Genomic DNA, 17317 nt, shown 5'->3' with positions numbered 1-17317 from the left:
CTGCTTGCACTTGCACTAAAAAGCAACACCATGCAGTGTAAGAACTGATACAGAACAGAACTGGCTGGAGGCCAGATGATTTGTAATTCCCCTCCCCCACCCACCCCAAAATCTTCCTTATGCTAAAATACCTGAATATCCCTTCTCAATTTTGAAGCTGCTGGTGTAGGTCATAGCAATAAAAAGGCATCAACTTCAGCAAAGAACAACTCCCACAGCAATAGAGTCAGATTTTTATTAAGGATCAGCTTGGAATTGAATTCAAATGACATTCATAAAAACAGGAACTTAAAAAAACTCCACATAAATGCAGTAAAAGGCCAATATGTAAAACGAACTTTGAAGTTCAGAGAGTTTGACATCTGACATTTTGCTTGCACGTCTGCCAAACACTTAAAGCTTTAAAGTTTCCCTTTAGTCACAGTATAATCATCCTCTGATGATGCCAAATTTTAAAAGGCAGTGATTCCCTGATTTATTGTGTAAGGCACAATACTTTAAAAAGTGTCCCTTTAAATAATTATAGATGATTGTAACAATCATTTCCTTCTGAGATCTAGTTTTAAGATTGTCCAAGGGAAAAAAAAATATTGGGGCTTTATAAATGATGAATAACTACCGTTAATCTAACAGCAACTGCATTCTTAAAGAATTTACTGCCAGGAAGTGTATCTTTGTGTATCATAAACAAAGAACAGAATTTTGAAGTGTCCTCAGTGGTAGAGAGTGAAAACTGCTCACATGATTCTGAAAAATCTCATTAAAGCTCATTCTTAAGCTTTAAAATACTGCAGTAAAATTTTCCAAGTACATAATAGAATCAATACATTCCTACGGCTGAGAAATTTGCTTCCCAGAAATGAGGCACTGGGCAAAGGAGTTTTGGTTTATAATTTTGGGACAGGAGTTGCAGACACTGCTATACTTTCAATTGCACATTCATCAGTGCCCCGGCGGATTCTGAAGTAACCATTTTCTCCCCAGGAGCTTCCCCAGCTGTTTTTCACTATCCAGAACTTCTCACCAGTATCTGGATCTTTGCCATACCCCACGAGCAACACAGCATGATTGGTCAACTCAAAGGGGTTTAACTCATCCTGCAGCCCAGTGTGATGGTAGATTCCTCCTCTATAGAGCATGAAATCACTATAAACTTCGAAAGCAACGGCCATTGGCCCATATAGGACAAGTTCAAGCTTCATCAGGGCTTCATTGCAGCCTCCATAAAACCCTCCAACGTAGTGGTACTCAGAGGCATAGTAGTGGTAACAGTTCCGCTTCAGAGTGCATGGAGAATCTGTGGCTGTGTAAGGGAAACACTCTTCCTCCACCACACCAAAATCTTGGACGTATTTCCCAGCAATGAGGTATGGGAATCCGCCATCACAACCTGAAACAGTCAGAAAAAAATCTGATTATTCCATGCAGAAGGTCTTTTTGGGGTAGGAGAGGAAGCTGAAATGTTGTAAGTTCACTGTTTTAAAAATCCCCACAAGTCTTTATTATCCTCAATATTTTGTATCAGACTGAGCATGGTTAATGCAGGTTACAATTAAAAGGGAACAGCTATTATCTCTCCCCTGAGATCAAGAGGAAACAATGCCTAACATTCCTTTAACACCCAGGGGCTCTCAAGCTGACTGACAGAGTGGACCACCTTAACTCCCTCATCCCTATTGCACAATCCATCTCCTCAGCCATTTGTACCCGTGTGACATCCCCATGGTAACCACAGCAATTCCTTACATGGAAACATAGCACTAGTAAAAAACCATATGTATTGTAGCTGTCATATACCGTGGGGGTGGTATCCTTTTTCCCAAAAGTGAATCGCACAGTCTACTGATTTTTGCTTTTCCCTTTGCCTCCCTCCACCCCTCCATTCTTCCTCCCTCTGTACATGCTTCAGGGACATTTTGTTCCCTTCTCCCTAAATGTGCTACCCAGTCTGGTGGCCGTCTCCTAACTCCCCTGGACACACTGCCCAATTCCAATGTCCTCTGCTCCCCTAGACATTCCCTCTCCTCTGCAGGTGGATTACAGCTCCAGGATCTTTCTCCAACACAGCAAATTCCCCTAGACAGGTTCCTTTTCCTTATTTCCAGCTGTTTTTTGCAGCCATCCAAGGCTGTTTACAATGAAGCGCCTGGATGCCTGCACAAGCAGCTGGAGAAGTAGTTTAGCAGATACCAAATGAGTAGCAAGTCTCCACAGACCACTAGCTAGTGTTAAGCAAACCACTGGTGGTTCAACTTCATTACAAGATTCCCAGGTACATGGCAAAATGGACTCTAATGACCCTGGAATGAAATCTGGATCACTATGATGGAGTCACAGAAGTCAGCTACCATAAAATGTAGTCCTAAGCATGTGACACTCAAGAATTAGTCATCTCATTCAGTCATGAAAGAAGCGTGTTCAAATACCCTGACTTTCTGAAGCTGCTATTTCACAGCAAATGAGCTTCCCACCCTGAGACCACAGACAGGCTTACAAAAATGGTTGCCAATCAATGAGAAGAGACTGTCAACCCTTCCTCTCCTGTAATGACAAAATCCTTGGGGTGGTGTTCCTCCCCCATCTCCTCAATACCAGGAGAACATCTCCAATCCACTTACCTTGAGAATAATAGCTGCAGGACACAACCTGCTGAGGACTGAAGATTGGTGTCTGAGAGTTGTTAGTGCGGATACGAATTCTTGCCTCTAACATGCCCATGGAAGCAAACGCATAGCAGCTGCCACATGATGCTGAGGAAAACAGGAAATACAAAACATCAGTAAATTAAACAAGACCAGGGTGCTGTAAAAGGAGGTGACCCTCATATTGCACAGGTTGTTGAATCAAGTCAACCCTGCTTTGACATTGTCTTCTGTTTGACCAAAAGTTAGGCTCCAGTTCAAGAGAGCTATTTAAATATGCTTAACTGTAAGCACAAAAGTAGCCCCACTGAAGTCAGTATTTAGAAATCCCTTTAAAGATCAGCTGTGGTCATAAAGCAGGTTTGATGTCTCCTAAGAGGAAGCAGCAATACAGAGAAGTTGTTTTTTTTAATATCGTTTCTCTTATTAAAAATTTTAAGTTTAACTTTTTAATTGTCTAGTTTTAAAAGCTGCATAATTGCTAAGCTGTTGCCTCTGAATGGTCATATAAAGAATATTTGTTAGCATGGTGCGGAAGATGCTTATAACCAACTCTTCGAGGCTGCTTTTTAGGAAGCCCTCCTATAAGGTGTCCTATGAGACTGTGTCCACTGAACTCTGGACATACTATTCTAGATATCCTCAGCATGTTCATATATTTAGAGCCATAGTTTCCCCCTGCACCACTATACTTATACCGCTGCTTCTAAAATAATGGCTTGTTTTAGAGTCTGGCAGTGTAAGTGTGAGGTTTAATATTGTGGATTTTGTGATTCTCTCAAGCAGCATGCAGTCATACTCTGGCTTTTCAGAGTAGTTGTCCTCTGGTGGCAGGCAACAAGATAAATCACCTAGCATCATATTTTACACCAAAATTTAGTGTTGCCTTTTAGTTTTAGCTCCTTCCGCCCCCTCTCAGTGTTTTCTGTGATGTAAGAGGAACTTTGAAAGTGAAGTAGCCTCACTGAAGAGGGGGAGTTGCTTAGCTGAGGTCTTATTCTGACTATTGCCCCTCACTGAGGGTCCTCAATTGTAGTTACCCACTACAAAGGAAAAAAACGCAAAGCTTAAAAAAGGAATGAGGCTTTGGGAATACAAAACCAAACTACCTCATGTCTCAAACTGCATATAGGAGGGCATCAAACAGGGCTATTATAAAAGCAGGACTTTGTACCATTATTCAACATTAAGACGTTGGCTGCATCTCTGAAGAGGAGGGAGTGGAAGTTGCTCTCTGATCACACTGCTGGGCAAAGAGCATTCATGTTCCAAGTGGTGAAAGGTGACACCTGTTCTTATGCAATCATACCATCTTTTGCTGATTGGCCAAGCCACAGCAGGCCAGGTCTCATTTGCAAAGATACATAAGAGTCCATTCATGTAATCATTGTCCTGGAAGTAACTTCTTTTAAAAAAAACATTCTCCCCTATTAACGGCAGCAGTACACTCTGGGAAGCTCCTAAATGGCACCCACACAGAAATGGAATATCAGTGGAGATCAGAGAGAATTGCTGGAACTGTTGCATGTTGGATGCTCCCCACAAATTCAATTCCAAGTCAATCACAGGCTTCACTGCATTAGATTCCACTCAGTCTGTGGCAAAAGGATCATTAAATGATGAAAAATGATTAAAGGGCATAAAACACCTTTAAAACGCGAGGAATCAGTAGGTCACTATATTTTTCCACCTACTCTGGTTTGAGAGGAAGATTACAGGAGCCAGAGCAGAGATTTATTGAGAATCCTAGGTCTCCGGGCTAAACTGGTTACTGTGATGTAATTGCCCAACAATATTTCCCCACGGTAGAAACTGACAGCAATGCAGCCTCTCAAACTAATCTCTTCTGCAGAAGATATCTAAAGCACGGGAAGGGGGGGTTCCTGGGACAGTGATTTTATTGAAGCTTAATTTGTATTAGAGTTCTTTGTTCTGTTTGCTTCTAGTTTCAAACTGAGCGTTGGGCATGTCTACACTACAAACTTAAGTCGAGCTATGTTAGGTCGACTTACAGCCGCTGCAGTAATTACCTGCCATGGTTCACTACCCTCTTCTGTCAGTGGTGCGTGTCCTCGTCAGGAGTGCTTCCCCTGACTTAAGAGGAGCAGTGGGGGAGGGTTGAGTGCCTGGGTTCCCCGCAGCAAGCTCAGCTGCCCCCACGCCCTAGCTTCTCACTCCGGGTGGGGAGCTCTGCCTCCCAGAACCCAGGGGGCAGCTGGCCTCTAGCTGGAATCTCTCATCCACCCGAGTCTGAGGATGCCAGATTCACAGAAGGGAACCTACCAGCCTTTCTTATCAGGATCAGGCTCCAGCAGGGCACCATGAAATTGACAAGAATGGCAGCCAACATACCTAACAGTGTCTACACTGACATAAGTGGAGGTGGAGTTCTTACATTAATGTAGCAGAGCACTTACATCGGAGGGAACGAGGCTGTGGTGAGACTTTGACATAATTAGGTCAACATAAGCTGCCTTACGTTGACCTAAGTCTGTAGTGTACATCAGGCCTTTATCTCTTAAAGTGTTAGCTGGCATTAAAGGGTACAGTAATTCAGTTACTGTACCTAATAGTAAGTAAAGGTGGTTACCTAAAAAAAGGTGACTGACTATACTAGGGAATGCTGATTTGCTATCATAGATAGGGGGAGGGATAGCTCAGTGGTTTGAGTATTGGCCTGCTAAACCCAGGGTTGTGAGCTCAATCCTAGAGGGGGCCACTTAGGGATCTGGTGTAAAACCAGTACTTAGTCCTACTAGTGAAGGCAGGGGGCTGGACTGGACTTGACAACCTTTAAAGGTCCCTTCCAGCTCTATGACATAGGTATATCTCCATATAAACAAAGATTACAAACCAAGAAAACTGTGGCTGGAGGCCTGCCTCTGCAATTTTGAAGGATTATCTTCAAAGACTACACCTTTGTCCTTATGAAATTCTTGTCCATTTGGGACAATAGTAGCAGTCACATGGTTCTAACAGTCAACAGATGAAGAAGGCATAATCTTTCAGTGAATGCAGCAGTGTCTCAACAGCTTAGCACGCGAAAGTTTGCCTAGCATGATTGGCTGTTTGAAAAAACATTCTTCTTATTGCTAATGGTTCTGTTAGTCTTCGGTGCATTTTCAAACTTTCAGAATCTAAATCTTAATACTGTGACACTATTTTACTAACTATTTACAGTCATTGATGTCTGATGCCTCTGCAAATCTACAATAGTTCATTATTGTAAAGAAGATGGTTATCTGATATGTCAGCACTGCGCATATTAATAAGGTTGTCTTTTTGGCTCTTTATCATATCAAAGATGCTCATTTCTGGCTGAATGTGACATGCAAATACAGTCTACCTAAATTCCTTTACGTGTTGGAGGTGCTTTGTCAACACAGTATGAGGGGGTTTAGGCAACTCTCATTCCTGAAAACAGCAAAGCAAGATTCTCCATACTGAGAACATATTTACAATGCTGCTCAGGAAGAGGAAGCCTTAGATCAGGGGTTCTCAAACTCAGGGCTGGGACCCCCTCAGGGGGTCATGAGGTCATTACATGGGGGGGGGGGTCGTGAGCTGCCAACCTCCACCCCAAATGCTGCTTCCCTCCAGCATTTATAATGGTGTTAAATATATTTTTTAAAGTGTGTTTAATTTATTAGGGGGGTCCCACTCAGAGGCGTGCAATGTGAAAGGGGTCGCCAGTAAAAAGGTTTGAGACCCACTGCCTTCGATCTTGTTACCCACTGAATGAAGAAGGGACGATACCACATTTCTCAAGTGAACTGAAGGTATGAAGGAAGCATAGGTCTTTACACCGGTTAGCTGTTGATAATCCCTGTTTAAGTGTTTCAGTATTTCCTATCATCATTCAGCAACAGATCAGATTGTGAACCAACTCTCTCACATTCCATCACCCCCCATCATCCTCCTTCGTCTCCCCCCCCAAAAAAATCCTGTTAGGAATTTTTCAGTACACACACGTACGCACACACACCCCTCATGCATTGGAAAGAGACCAATGGTTTAAGGAAACAACTTCATTATATAGAAACAGCAAAGAGTCCTGTGGCACCTTATAGACTAACAGACGTTTTGGAGCATGAGCTTTCGTGGGTGAATACCCACTTCGTTGGAGCAGCACTCCATTCCATTTGCCTCAAGAGGAGATACTGAACCACTACAAATAAATAATAGTAAGACTGAAACTTTAAATCCAGCTAAGAAGGAAGATTTGTAGTAGTGCAGGAGTGAGGAGAAAGCTTTACAGTGGTTGCATTTTGTTTATGCGGGGGGCGGTATCAGACATTTACCAATGTCTACACTTTCCAAAGCATAAACAGACACCTATTTCTGTAACGGATCAGTCATGTAACTAATTATTCCTAAAATGATTTAAGTAATGAGACTTGAGGATGGTATAAACAATTCTTCAAGAGATTATTGGTTAAAATTGTATGATAATATGCTGTCAGCAGCAATTAGCAAAAAAATTAATAACTGAACTTGCACTGTATCAGTTCTGAGATTGTGGTGGGCAGAAATTCATCATGATGACAGTTTGGACAAACAGAATTTGCTAGCGATCTCCACACAGATAGCCATGGTAATTGACTTTCACTCCTGTACTGAACCGGATGGTCTGACAGGAAGTAGTTTTCTAGTTTGGCAGGAAGTATTAAGAGACAAAACTTTTCCAAGCCTTAGCAGACAGTTTATATATCAGGTGTGTTCTACTGCCTATCACAGGGGACCATACAGCAAAGCAAATTCAGATCTTTCACGATACTGACATGGAATAGATTAAGTATGAGGTACTCTTTGTAGACAGTCTCATTATAGGGATTATGAAAAACCTTGTACCTTGGTTTCGTACAGGAGTGACATAGTTGACACCATTAATGTTCCTCCAATCCCAGGATTCTGGCAAACCTGAAGCTCGTTTGACTAATTCGGGCGTTAACGGTGCAGGCTTCGGTCTAAAACACAAGAACATACATTTGACATTAACATACTATCGCACCCTCTAGACAGAGGAAAAGAGATTGCATGAGGAACTGACACCTGCAGCCATTTTGCTTCCACAGACTATTTCCTAACAGCAAAGGCACATTAAGATTTACTGGGGCCCTGGGCACAAAGAACTTTTGGGCCCCCCACAACCCCTCTCGCCATGGGGCCCCGCCCCTGCTCCTCCTCTCCCCAGGGGCCCTGCCAGGCTATGGTAAGAGTTGCGGCAGCTGCCCAGGGAGCCAGGTCACTGAGGGGAGCCCAAGAGTGATGAAACTTTTGTAAAAGTGGGCGAGGCCAAGGCCAAAGTGGTGGAGGAACGCCCCCCATTGCCCCTGGCCCCCACTGCCTCCCCCACATTGCCCCTAGATCCCTTCCATGGCCTCATACCCCAGGCCCAATCCCGCTCCTTGCCTCTTGACCACAGCACTCCCCTGGCCACGGCGCCCAACCGTAATGGCCAGACCTGTGTTCACCTTATTTCCAAACTTCACTGCATCAGAATACACATGCCAAGATTAAAACGCCCAGGCTCAGAGTGGAGTAAGATCTAAACAGCAGGCTACCAGCATTAAGATTTACACTCCTCCTCTAGTGGCCAAGATTTATGCCCTCAGTATATTAGGATGCACCCAACAGGGCCATAATGACAGGATTCATATTAGAGAGACAAGGTGGGTGATGCATTATCTTTTAGTGGACCTGCATCTGTTGGTGAGTGAAGAAGAGCTCTGTGTAAGCTCGGAAGCTTGTCTCTCACACCAACAGAACTCGCTCCAATAAAAGACATTACCTCACCCAACTTGTCTCTCTAATATCCTGGGACCAACAAGGCTACAACAACACTGCATACAAGAATGGAGGATTCGCATTAACAGCCCAGAGTGACCATCACACCAGGACACTATTTTCAGGATTCATATTTCTAGCATAATGTCGTCACCACACCTTGGCACTAGCACTACCAGCAAAATGAGATACATACAGCAGGGCGTGAAGGCTGAAAATTCACAGTACAAGGATGCTGGGATCCACACATCAGGGTAGCAGTGTCAGAGTCCATGCTCACAATATGGCGGGGATGCACTCAACCCCTGAGTGTAAGGGTTCAGCTAAATACAAGGGCACCTGCAAACAGCTACACTAATAGCACCATTGGCTCAGTAGGAGTTGCATGTCAGGGCACGAATTCACCAGCCCAGTGCAATGGGATCCAGGCTGCAGGTCTTTAGTACCTGAATTTGTACTCCCAGAATAGTGGGATGGAATTATAGCAGTTAGAGAAGAAAAAGTCCTCTGTGATCATCCCGTCTCAGTCTATCTCCCTGCCAATGCAGGGCTGCTCCTTACAGCATGTTTTGTCCAGCAGGAGTGGCTCTAGGTATTTTGCCGCCCCAAGCATAGCAGGGAGGCTGCCTTTGGCGGCTTGCCTGCGGGAGGTCCCCGGTACCACAGATTCGGCGGCACGCCTGCAGGAGGTCCGCCGAAGCTGCGGGACCAGCGGACCCTCTGCAGGCATGCCGCCAAAGGCAACCTGCCTGCTGCTCTCGCGGCGACTGGCAGAGCGCCCCCCGTGGCTTGCCGCCCCAGGCACTTGCTTGGCGTGCTGGTGCCTGGAGCCGCCCCTGTTGTCCAGTCTCCTTTTAAAAGTCCTAGGCCTTGCAGTTTCCAGCCTTTCCCTTGGGAGCCTATTCTTAAGACAGAGATCGCACTGCCAGGAAGGTTTCCCCTGATAGCTTTGAATCATAGAATCATAGAATATCAAGGTTGGAAGGGACCTCAGGAGGTCATCTAGTCCAACCCCCTGCTCATAGCAGGACCAATTCCCAACTAAATCATCCCAGCCAGGGCTTTGTCAAGCCTGACCTTAAAAACCTCTAAGGAAGGAGATTACACCACCTCCCTAGGTAACCCCTTCCAGTGCTTCACCACCATCCTAGTGAAATTTTTTTTCCTAATATCCAACCTAAACCTCCCGCACTGCAACTTGAGACCATTACTCCTTGTTCTGTCATCTGGTACCACTGAGAACAGTCTAGATACATCCTCTTTGGAACCCCCTTTCAGGTAGTTGAAAGCAGCTATCAAATCCCGCCTCATTCTTCTCTTCTACAGACTAAACAATCCCAGTTCCCTCAGCCTCTCCTCGTAAGTCATGTGTTCCAGCCCCCTAATCATTTTTGTTGCACTCTCCAATTTTTCCACATCCTTCTTATAGTGTGGGGCCCAAAACTGGACACAGTACTCCAGATGAGGCCTCACCAATGTCGAATAGAGGGGAATGATCACGTCCCTTAATCTGCTGGCAATGCCCCTATTTATACAGCCCAAAATGCCGTTAGCCTTCTTGGCAACAAGGGCACACTGTTGACTCATATCCAGCTTCTCGTCCACTGTAACCCCTAGGTCTTTTCTGCAGAACTGCTTCTTAGCAGGGAGTTTCCCCCTCTTGATTTTGTCCTGTTACTCAGAGTACTGGTTGGTGCAGAGCAGGGTAACAATCCCAGCAGATACCTTCCCAGCAATGTGAGATCCAGGGGTGGCTCCAGGCCCCAGCATGCCAAGCGCGTGCTTGGGGCAGCATGCCATGGGGGGCACTCTGCCGGTCGCCGGGAGGGCAGCAGGCGGCTCCGGTGGACCTCCCGCAGGCGTGCCTGTGGAGGGTCCGCTGGTCCCGTGGCTTCGGTGGAGCCGCGGGACCAGCGGACCCTCTGCAGGCACGTCTGCAGGAGGTCCATTGGAGCCGTGGGACCAGAGACCGGCAGAGCGCCCCCTGCGGCGTACCACCGTGCTTGGGGCGGCGAAATGGCTAGAGCCGCCCCTGGTGAGATCCGCACGCCATTCCCAGCCTGGGGGATCCTCACCTCCACGGTCTTGGGGGAAGGTGTCTGTTTCACCTGAGGGTGGAAGGAGAAGGATTTCACATCCTGGGCTCTGGAGAGAGGATGTGCATGGGGAGGGGTTCAGGCATGCTTGGCTTTTTGCAAGCAGTTTAAACCGCAACAGGGAGGTGTCCCGGGAAGGTTGGAGGCCAAGTTAGTGGGGGACTCTCAGTGTGTCCCCAGGGGATGGGGGGATCCCGGATTGGGGACTGGATGTGTCCAGGAGATCCTGGTTGTAGGGGATGTATCCTCTGGGGTAGGGGGGACCTCAGGCTGGGGGTGCAGTAGGATCTCTGGCTATAGAGAACGGGATCCCAGGCTCTAGGGGCGGGTGCCCCAGGAGATACCGGGCTCTGTGCTTTGGTGCACTGTGTGGGGTAGGCACAGGGATAGGCAGGGCAGAGGCTGCTGGAGCCCCTGGGATTGGCTTGCTGCCCTCTGGCCCCTACACTCAGCACTGCAGCTGCCACAATCGGCAGCAAAAACTTGCAAAGTCCCCGCCCAGCAGCACCAGTGCCGCCAGGAGCAGAGCAAGAGAGCAGGTGCGGCAGCCCCCTCCAGCAGTGCTGTGGAGCGAGCTGCCAGGTGGTCTGGGCACTGGGGCGGGGTGAGGGGGGGAGAGCGCGCGGCGCAGAGTCTTCTGGGACAGGGCTCAGATGAGCCACAGATTTAAACGTTGCTTAAAGGGCAGTGAGAGCCGAGGTGGGTCCTGGGGCGGGGGGGGTGGGGGGGGGTGCGTCCCCTCCATAAGCATAGTTTGATTGCTACATTTGGGGGGCAGCATGTGTGTGCTGAAGCCAGTACTCCTGGCTCTGCCTCCCTGGCCTGGAGTGGTACCTGGGCTGCCGGTGCTGTGGGGGATAGTTTAATGGGGGTGGCGAGTGCATGAGCTGTATCCACTCAGGCAATTCAGATGCAAAGTGCCTCTCCCCACTGCCCCCTTCCCCATCCCCCTCCTCCTTCTCTTCCCCCTCAGCTTCCTCTCCCCAGCCCATCCCCCTTCTCCTTGTCCTTCCCCTGCCCTATCCCATCCATCTTTCCCACTGCCTCTTCCCCATCCCATCCCCTCACCACTGCCCCACCCCTCTCCCTCCTCCACCCTCTCATCCCCTGCTTCTCCCCGCCCCCCCCCCCCCACCTTCTTGTCCCCAATCCCCCTTCAGGCAGAGCAGAGCAGCTCAGAGCTACAGAAATGGTGGGGGAGGGCAACGGCACATGATCCCTTGAACACCCCTCCACACCTCACCCATTTTGGGGGGGGGGGACTTCTCCCCAAAACTACATCCATCCACTGCCTGTCTCAGGACACTGCAACCCAACCCCCCACCCAAGCCGGGCTCCCTCTGCCCAGAACTGGAGTCACCTGGGGCTTGGAGCTGCAGCCACACCCGGAGCCGGCCCTGGCTGAGCAGGGGCCAACGCTGATCATACGGGGCTCCATGCTCTCGCCCACCACTAAGGCAGGTTTCTTGTATTAAAAGTGGGAGGGCACAGTCCCCTTGGCCCCCCCGGTTCTGGTGACCCTGGGCCCCCAGACTATCCACCTGTCCTGGATGGTGCAACCCAGGGGGCAAGGACACAGACTTTGGTCCTCCCAGCCCTCTGCCCAGGGCAGGCAAAAGGTCCAGGGCTCCCTGGCCAGTTCTGGCATGGTTCCAGCTTCCGCTCTGGCCAGGAGGCGGGGCGACAGGGGGGAAGAGGACGAGCAGAGGGCGGGGCCACAGTTCCAATGCTCCCGGGGGCCCCCAAATTGGCCAGGACCCGTGTGTTAATCCGCCACTGCCTAACAGTATCTAGAGCTAGCAATCCCCTCCATGCACACTGAATGGGTGTCAAGTCTCACAGGTGCTTAGCTTCAGTGGGATGGAATATGGCAAGGAGAAAATAGTCATAATCCCTGCTGGAGCAGATAAGAGTTTATTTGTGCCGTAACAATCTCCTGGTTAGGGCAATTAAATCAGTCCAAAAGTTTGTTTTTGTTTTGAAGTGCTGAACTAATACCACAATATCATCAAGAATGGCAGCCTTACAACAGACTTCGAACAGCTACTGAATGTCTGTGCTATCAACAAAATTTCATTAAGAATACACAGGGTTTCTTGAAACTACACAAAATCACCAATTACTGTCAATGTGCATCAGTCAGAGGTGAACACAGTTTAACTGCAAACGCTGACAAGGACAAAGTCTCCAGCCACGCTTCCGATGATCATGGTTAAAGCATGCTTGGAGACAGCTACTTGAAGTCGACTTTCGCTGCAGCTACTGAAGTGGTGCTGAATGCTGACTATCCCGGTCTACGCTTGCAACTAAACCATCCTCACCTGCACCCGTTGCTGGCGGACGGTCATAGTGCAGACAAGCCAAAAAGATTGCACAATTAAGCATTCCACTCCCTTTAAAAGTCAAGCGCTTGTGACGAGCATCAGGCTCACTCCTACTCACAGCAGACTGGAGAGATCAGCCCAACAAGTGCTGCTCCAAGTGCACTACAGAGATCTAACATTACAACCAGATGATGGAGGGTCTAATGTTTGTGTGTCTGTACCTAGCGCTATTTTTCTGTGATTGTGAGGGCACGTGACTGTCTTCACAGGGACAACGCATAATCTTATCCACGTATCGGAAAGCCCCAACATTATCTGCGTGCACAAAGCAAATATTTGGAGTTCTTCATAATCAGAGTAGCAAAAGTTAGAGACATTTCAAATTCTACCTGCACACTTGAGTGCTACAGTACAGTGAAGTTTTGGGGGAAAGTATGAACAATATTTCTTCCCTACAGCCCCCTCCTACCTCAGGACATGGCTCAACACCATGAGAGTCAATCGAGAGAGAAAAAAGACATCTGCAAAGCTAAAACACTGCAAAGCAATGTTAGGCATAGGGGATAGGAAGGTAGCTTTACTCTCTTTCTTGCCAATATACTGAAGGGAACAGCTACACAATGAGAAATTTCAAAGGAAAAACAATTTCTACCGCCACCTACAAATTTGGTCAGACTGTACTGAAATCAGAGGTTATGGTGTGCCTGCACAACCCCCTGCTGCCTGATATGGAACGGTGTGTGCCTTACTCTGTATAAAATATAGGCCAGCATTCTCCCCAAGTTATCTATAGAAGGAGACACTGGGATGGACAATTTGATATAGTGACAGAGAACTTCTGAAAATCTGCATTGTCTGTATTTCAGCCATGATTGCCTATGGCTGTTTTTGGACTGAAGGTTATAAACTTCTTAATTAAGGTTATTTAAAAGATAAAAATACCTAACTGCTTGCCATAGCTGTGTGTGGGCACAACCTCAGTGATGGATGGTTAAGAGTCTAACTCTAAAATTCCCATTCTACACCCATGTTATCACCTCTACCTTTAATCTGTATATTCTGAGGCAATTTCAGGACTGGATCAAACAGCAAAAACTTCCATTCATCAGAAGTGCTTGCAAGACAGCCAGATATGTTTGGATCATCAGGACTCAAATAGGCAAATATGCTGGCACTCAATCATACTGATAAGGGGTTTGAATACATCTGGATTTCATAGTATATTATATATAATCTGAACTAGGAGCCAGATCCATAGCTGATGATACTCAGCACGGCTCCAAAGAACTCAGAGAATGATTCTCACCAGCAGGCCTCGTGAGTGACCTAAGTAGGAAAACTTTAATACCTCGGAGCTCTGGACTTGAGACCTCCAGCTCTTCTAGTTAGTTCTTCCAGGGAGAGGTTTTCATATTCTTTGTATGTTGTTGCTGTCCAGGATTTCTGAACAGTATTGATAGCTTCCACAAAGTCAAAGTTGTGTACATAAGGCCTCCTTGAAAACCTGCAGACAATCAGGAACAATACAATAAGATAAAAGTTTGGCCTGAAGACTACTCACTATTCACGCAACTGCTGTGATTAAACAACTTAACACTTTGCCACTCGGTTAGGAGCAGGCTCTTGTAAACCAGCTGTAATACTGAAGTATGGTCTACCCTACTGACCTATATTGCCATAACTACATTGTGAAAAACCCACCCCCGGAACGTCGTAGTTATAGTGACTCCTTGCCCCTGGTGTAGACAGCACTCCCGCAGACATAGTTACCATCCGTTGGGGAGGTGGATAAACTATGCCAACAGGAGAACTCGCTCCAGTCAGCTTACTGTCTTCATTAAAGCACTACAGCAGCACAGTTGCGCCGAAGCAGCGTTTTAAACATAGACTTGCCTTGTGGAGTGGGGGAGAAACAAATATCAAGCCAATAATTTCTCCCCTTTTACCTTAAGAAGACCCAGTAGTTTAAAGAGGACATTACATGGGACCATTTGCCTGAAAGGGATTATTTGGATTTAAGATTTAAATTCAGAACTTTTCCTCTATTCTCTGCATTCAGAAAATCCAGGAATGACCACTTCCTAACCTTCGTCTTTCAAATTCCCACACCAGTGCTTTAGATCTTCTATTCTATTAGAACTGGGTTGATGCTAGATTAAGGTTCAGAGTCTGCGTGTACCTCAGAGAGCCAACTGGACAAGCAGACCAAGTTATTTAGACAGAGGTTCTCCAACTTTTTCAGGCTGTGGATCAAATCTCAATCCAAAGCTTGACTAAGACCACCTCTCCTTCTATTTGGATTTGTGACTGAATAATATCCAGCGACCACAGTAATTTCTTATGTTGAAAAGTAAGGATATTCACCATTTAGCTTTTAGCAGCTGGAAATGAGTGGCCGCCATCTGACAACACTTAATCAGGAATTATTGCTGCAGATTCTGCACGTATAGTCGAGGAATTTTACGAACATCTCCAGATCTTTTTTAAACAAATTAAATGTAGCTTTCCATTTTGCCTGTGATTACAGTTGAGCTTAAAGACAGCATGCTGGATCTGAAGAAAATGGAAACCCTGTCCACTAAACTGCCCCATCACCACTACTTGCTTCCCCCAGGCCTAAGGAATTTAGTTTCATTTGGACCACAAACTCGCTGTGATACTATAGCTTTGTATCTTGCCCCCAAGCCAGTCCACTCATTTTAGTCTGGAACTTAAAGCACAACTGCTGTTGTCACCGTAGTTCAAAATAAAAAGTCATCCTCCATTCACTGTGTGCACTCACCTTTCCCTTGGTTTCTGATGAGGGAGCTGGTTCACATGAATGCTGGAAGGAGAGGGCGAAACTTTCTTTCCGATAAAACATGCCCAATTATGGCCTAGCACGTCATGCACCCATCCTGGAAAGGTCTCATGGCAGTAACTGGTTACGTTTTGTCCTTCCTTTTTGTACTGAAAACCAAACAAACTCTGTTAGACACATGTACAGCCACATCAAGATACCTGAGTTTAAGGGGTGACACCTGTAATTTGCTACTAAGCCGCTCTCCACAGAACAATGTATCAGTTGTAGTCTGGAAAAATCTTACTGGCAATACACCCTGCTTCACCATGTAATAGTGTGTCTGGAGGACATGCACACTGTAGTATCAGTGCATGTGGGGCAATACATTCTGGACATCTGAGAACACAGACCTAGGAGGAAAGCGAGCCAGCCACCGGACAGAGTCCTGTCCACACAATAAAGTTAAACTTATGAACTTGTTATATGAAGACAATCAGGTTCTAGCTTGGCTTCTGGCAAGGGCGAACCACATTTAGTGCTATGGTTACCAACCAAGTCCTAAACTGGTACAAACTGGGTTAAAATCAGTAGTTCAGGCAGGGCATTAGAATCCTCTGCACTTCTGGCCCTCAGGTACTGTGGCAATAAGAATAGGAGTACTTGTGGCACCTTAGAGACTAACAAATTTATTGTAGCATAAGCTTTCGTGGGCTACAGCCCACTTCATCGGATGCATGTAGTGGAAAATACAGAAGGAAGATATATATATACACAGGGACCATGAAATAAGGTCAGTGAAAGAATCGTGACAAAAGACCCTGGTGTGACACACAGCTTTATCTCCTTATAGTTCTTCAGACAGCACTGCACCTTCACACCTCCTAGTTTTTCCATTTCAGAGAGCTGGACCAGAAGGCAAGTTTTCCTCTAGTTTGTGAGCGGTGTTAACTGTATGTAAGCAAACAGGTTCACCTTGACAGTTTAAACAAAAATTTATTCTAGACTCCCTCCCTCCCCCATGAATGTTGATTCAAAGAAGGCAGCTTCAAAGAACAGGGTGATGTGTTACTGAAATTCATTTGCATATAAATGCTGTATTGATTTGCTAAATACAAATACTATTTCCAGTGCATTACAACTTCAATGCTTCCCTGTTCATGTTATCTCTGAAAGCCAACACTCATTCCATGTTACACCCTCTGGTATTTTCACCGGTTAAAAGTGGGGTAAAGATTAAGTTATCTAATGAGATCAATCTCTCTGCTCAGCCTTATAGTAAAGCTTTGATATCTTTCTTTCTGGATTAACAGGGCTTTGAAAGCAGAATACTCAGCCTTAGAAAGAGGGAGTGTCAAATGAGTGGTGGTGATGAGATTATGTTTAGGGCCAATTTACACTAGAGTGTCTGGGGAACCATTGCAACCATGTTGTCACTTGAGAGTATGTCTACACTGCTAAATTGTAGACAAAACCTTTGTCTTTCACCAGTACTTTAACCCCTCCTCCCGCCCCCCCCCCAAAAAAAAAGACATGGTTCTCCCTCCTCCTTGGCTGGGGGTGGGGAGAGTTGTGTGTCTGTGTGTGTAGTTACTGCCTGGTGGGAGCAGAGTCCTCTTTGCTGTGCCCAGTGAGCCACGCAGACTGGGAGAGGAGGGGGGAACATGCTAAGGTGCGCCAGGGCATGCT

General features: G+C 46.5%; 1 protein-coding gene across 1 annotated transcript in view; it reads right to left on the bottom strand.

The window, feature by feature from the left end:
- Nucleotides 1-221: 221 nt before the first annotated feature.
- Nucleotides 222-17317, bottom strand: part of CTSC (cathepsin C) — a 37828-nt gene continuing 20732 nt past the window's right edge. The window contains exons 3-7 of the mRNA XM_045020220.1: nucleotides 15632-15798; nucleotides 14198-14353; nucleotides 7494-7609; nucleotides 2619-2750; nucleotides 222-1390 (exon numbers count right to left, since the gene is read on the bottom strand). Of these exons, the coding sequence (XP_044876155.1) occupies nucleotides 888-1390; nucleotides 2619-2750; nucleotides 7494-7609; nucleotides 14198-14353; nucleotides 15632-15798 (1074 nt within the window). The 3' untranslated portion in view covers nucleotides 222-887. The remainder of the gene's footprint in view (nucleotides 1391-2618; nucleotides 2751-7493; nucleotides 7610-14197; nucleotides 14354-15631; nucleotides 15799-17317) is intronic.

This window comes from Mauremys mutica, chromosome 1 (assembly GCF_020497125.1).
Source record: "Mauremys mutica isolate MM-2020 ecotype Southern chromosome 1, ASM2049712v1, whole genome shotgun sequence".
NCBI lineage: Eukaryota > Metazoa > Chordata > Testudines > Geoemydidae > Mauremys > Mauremys mutica.
The sequence above is the reverse complement of the archived record's forward strand: the minus strand, read 5'-3'. Positions and strand labels throughout refer to the sequence as shown.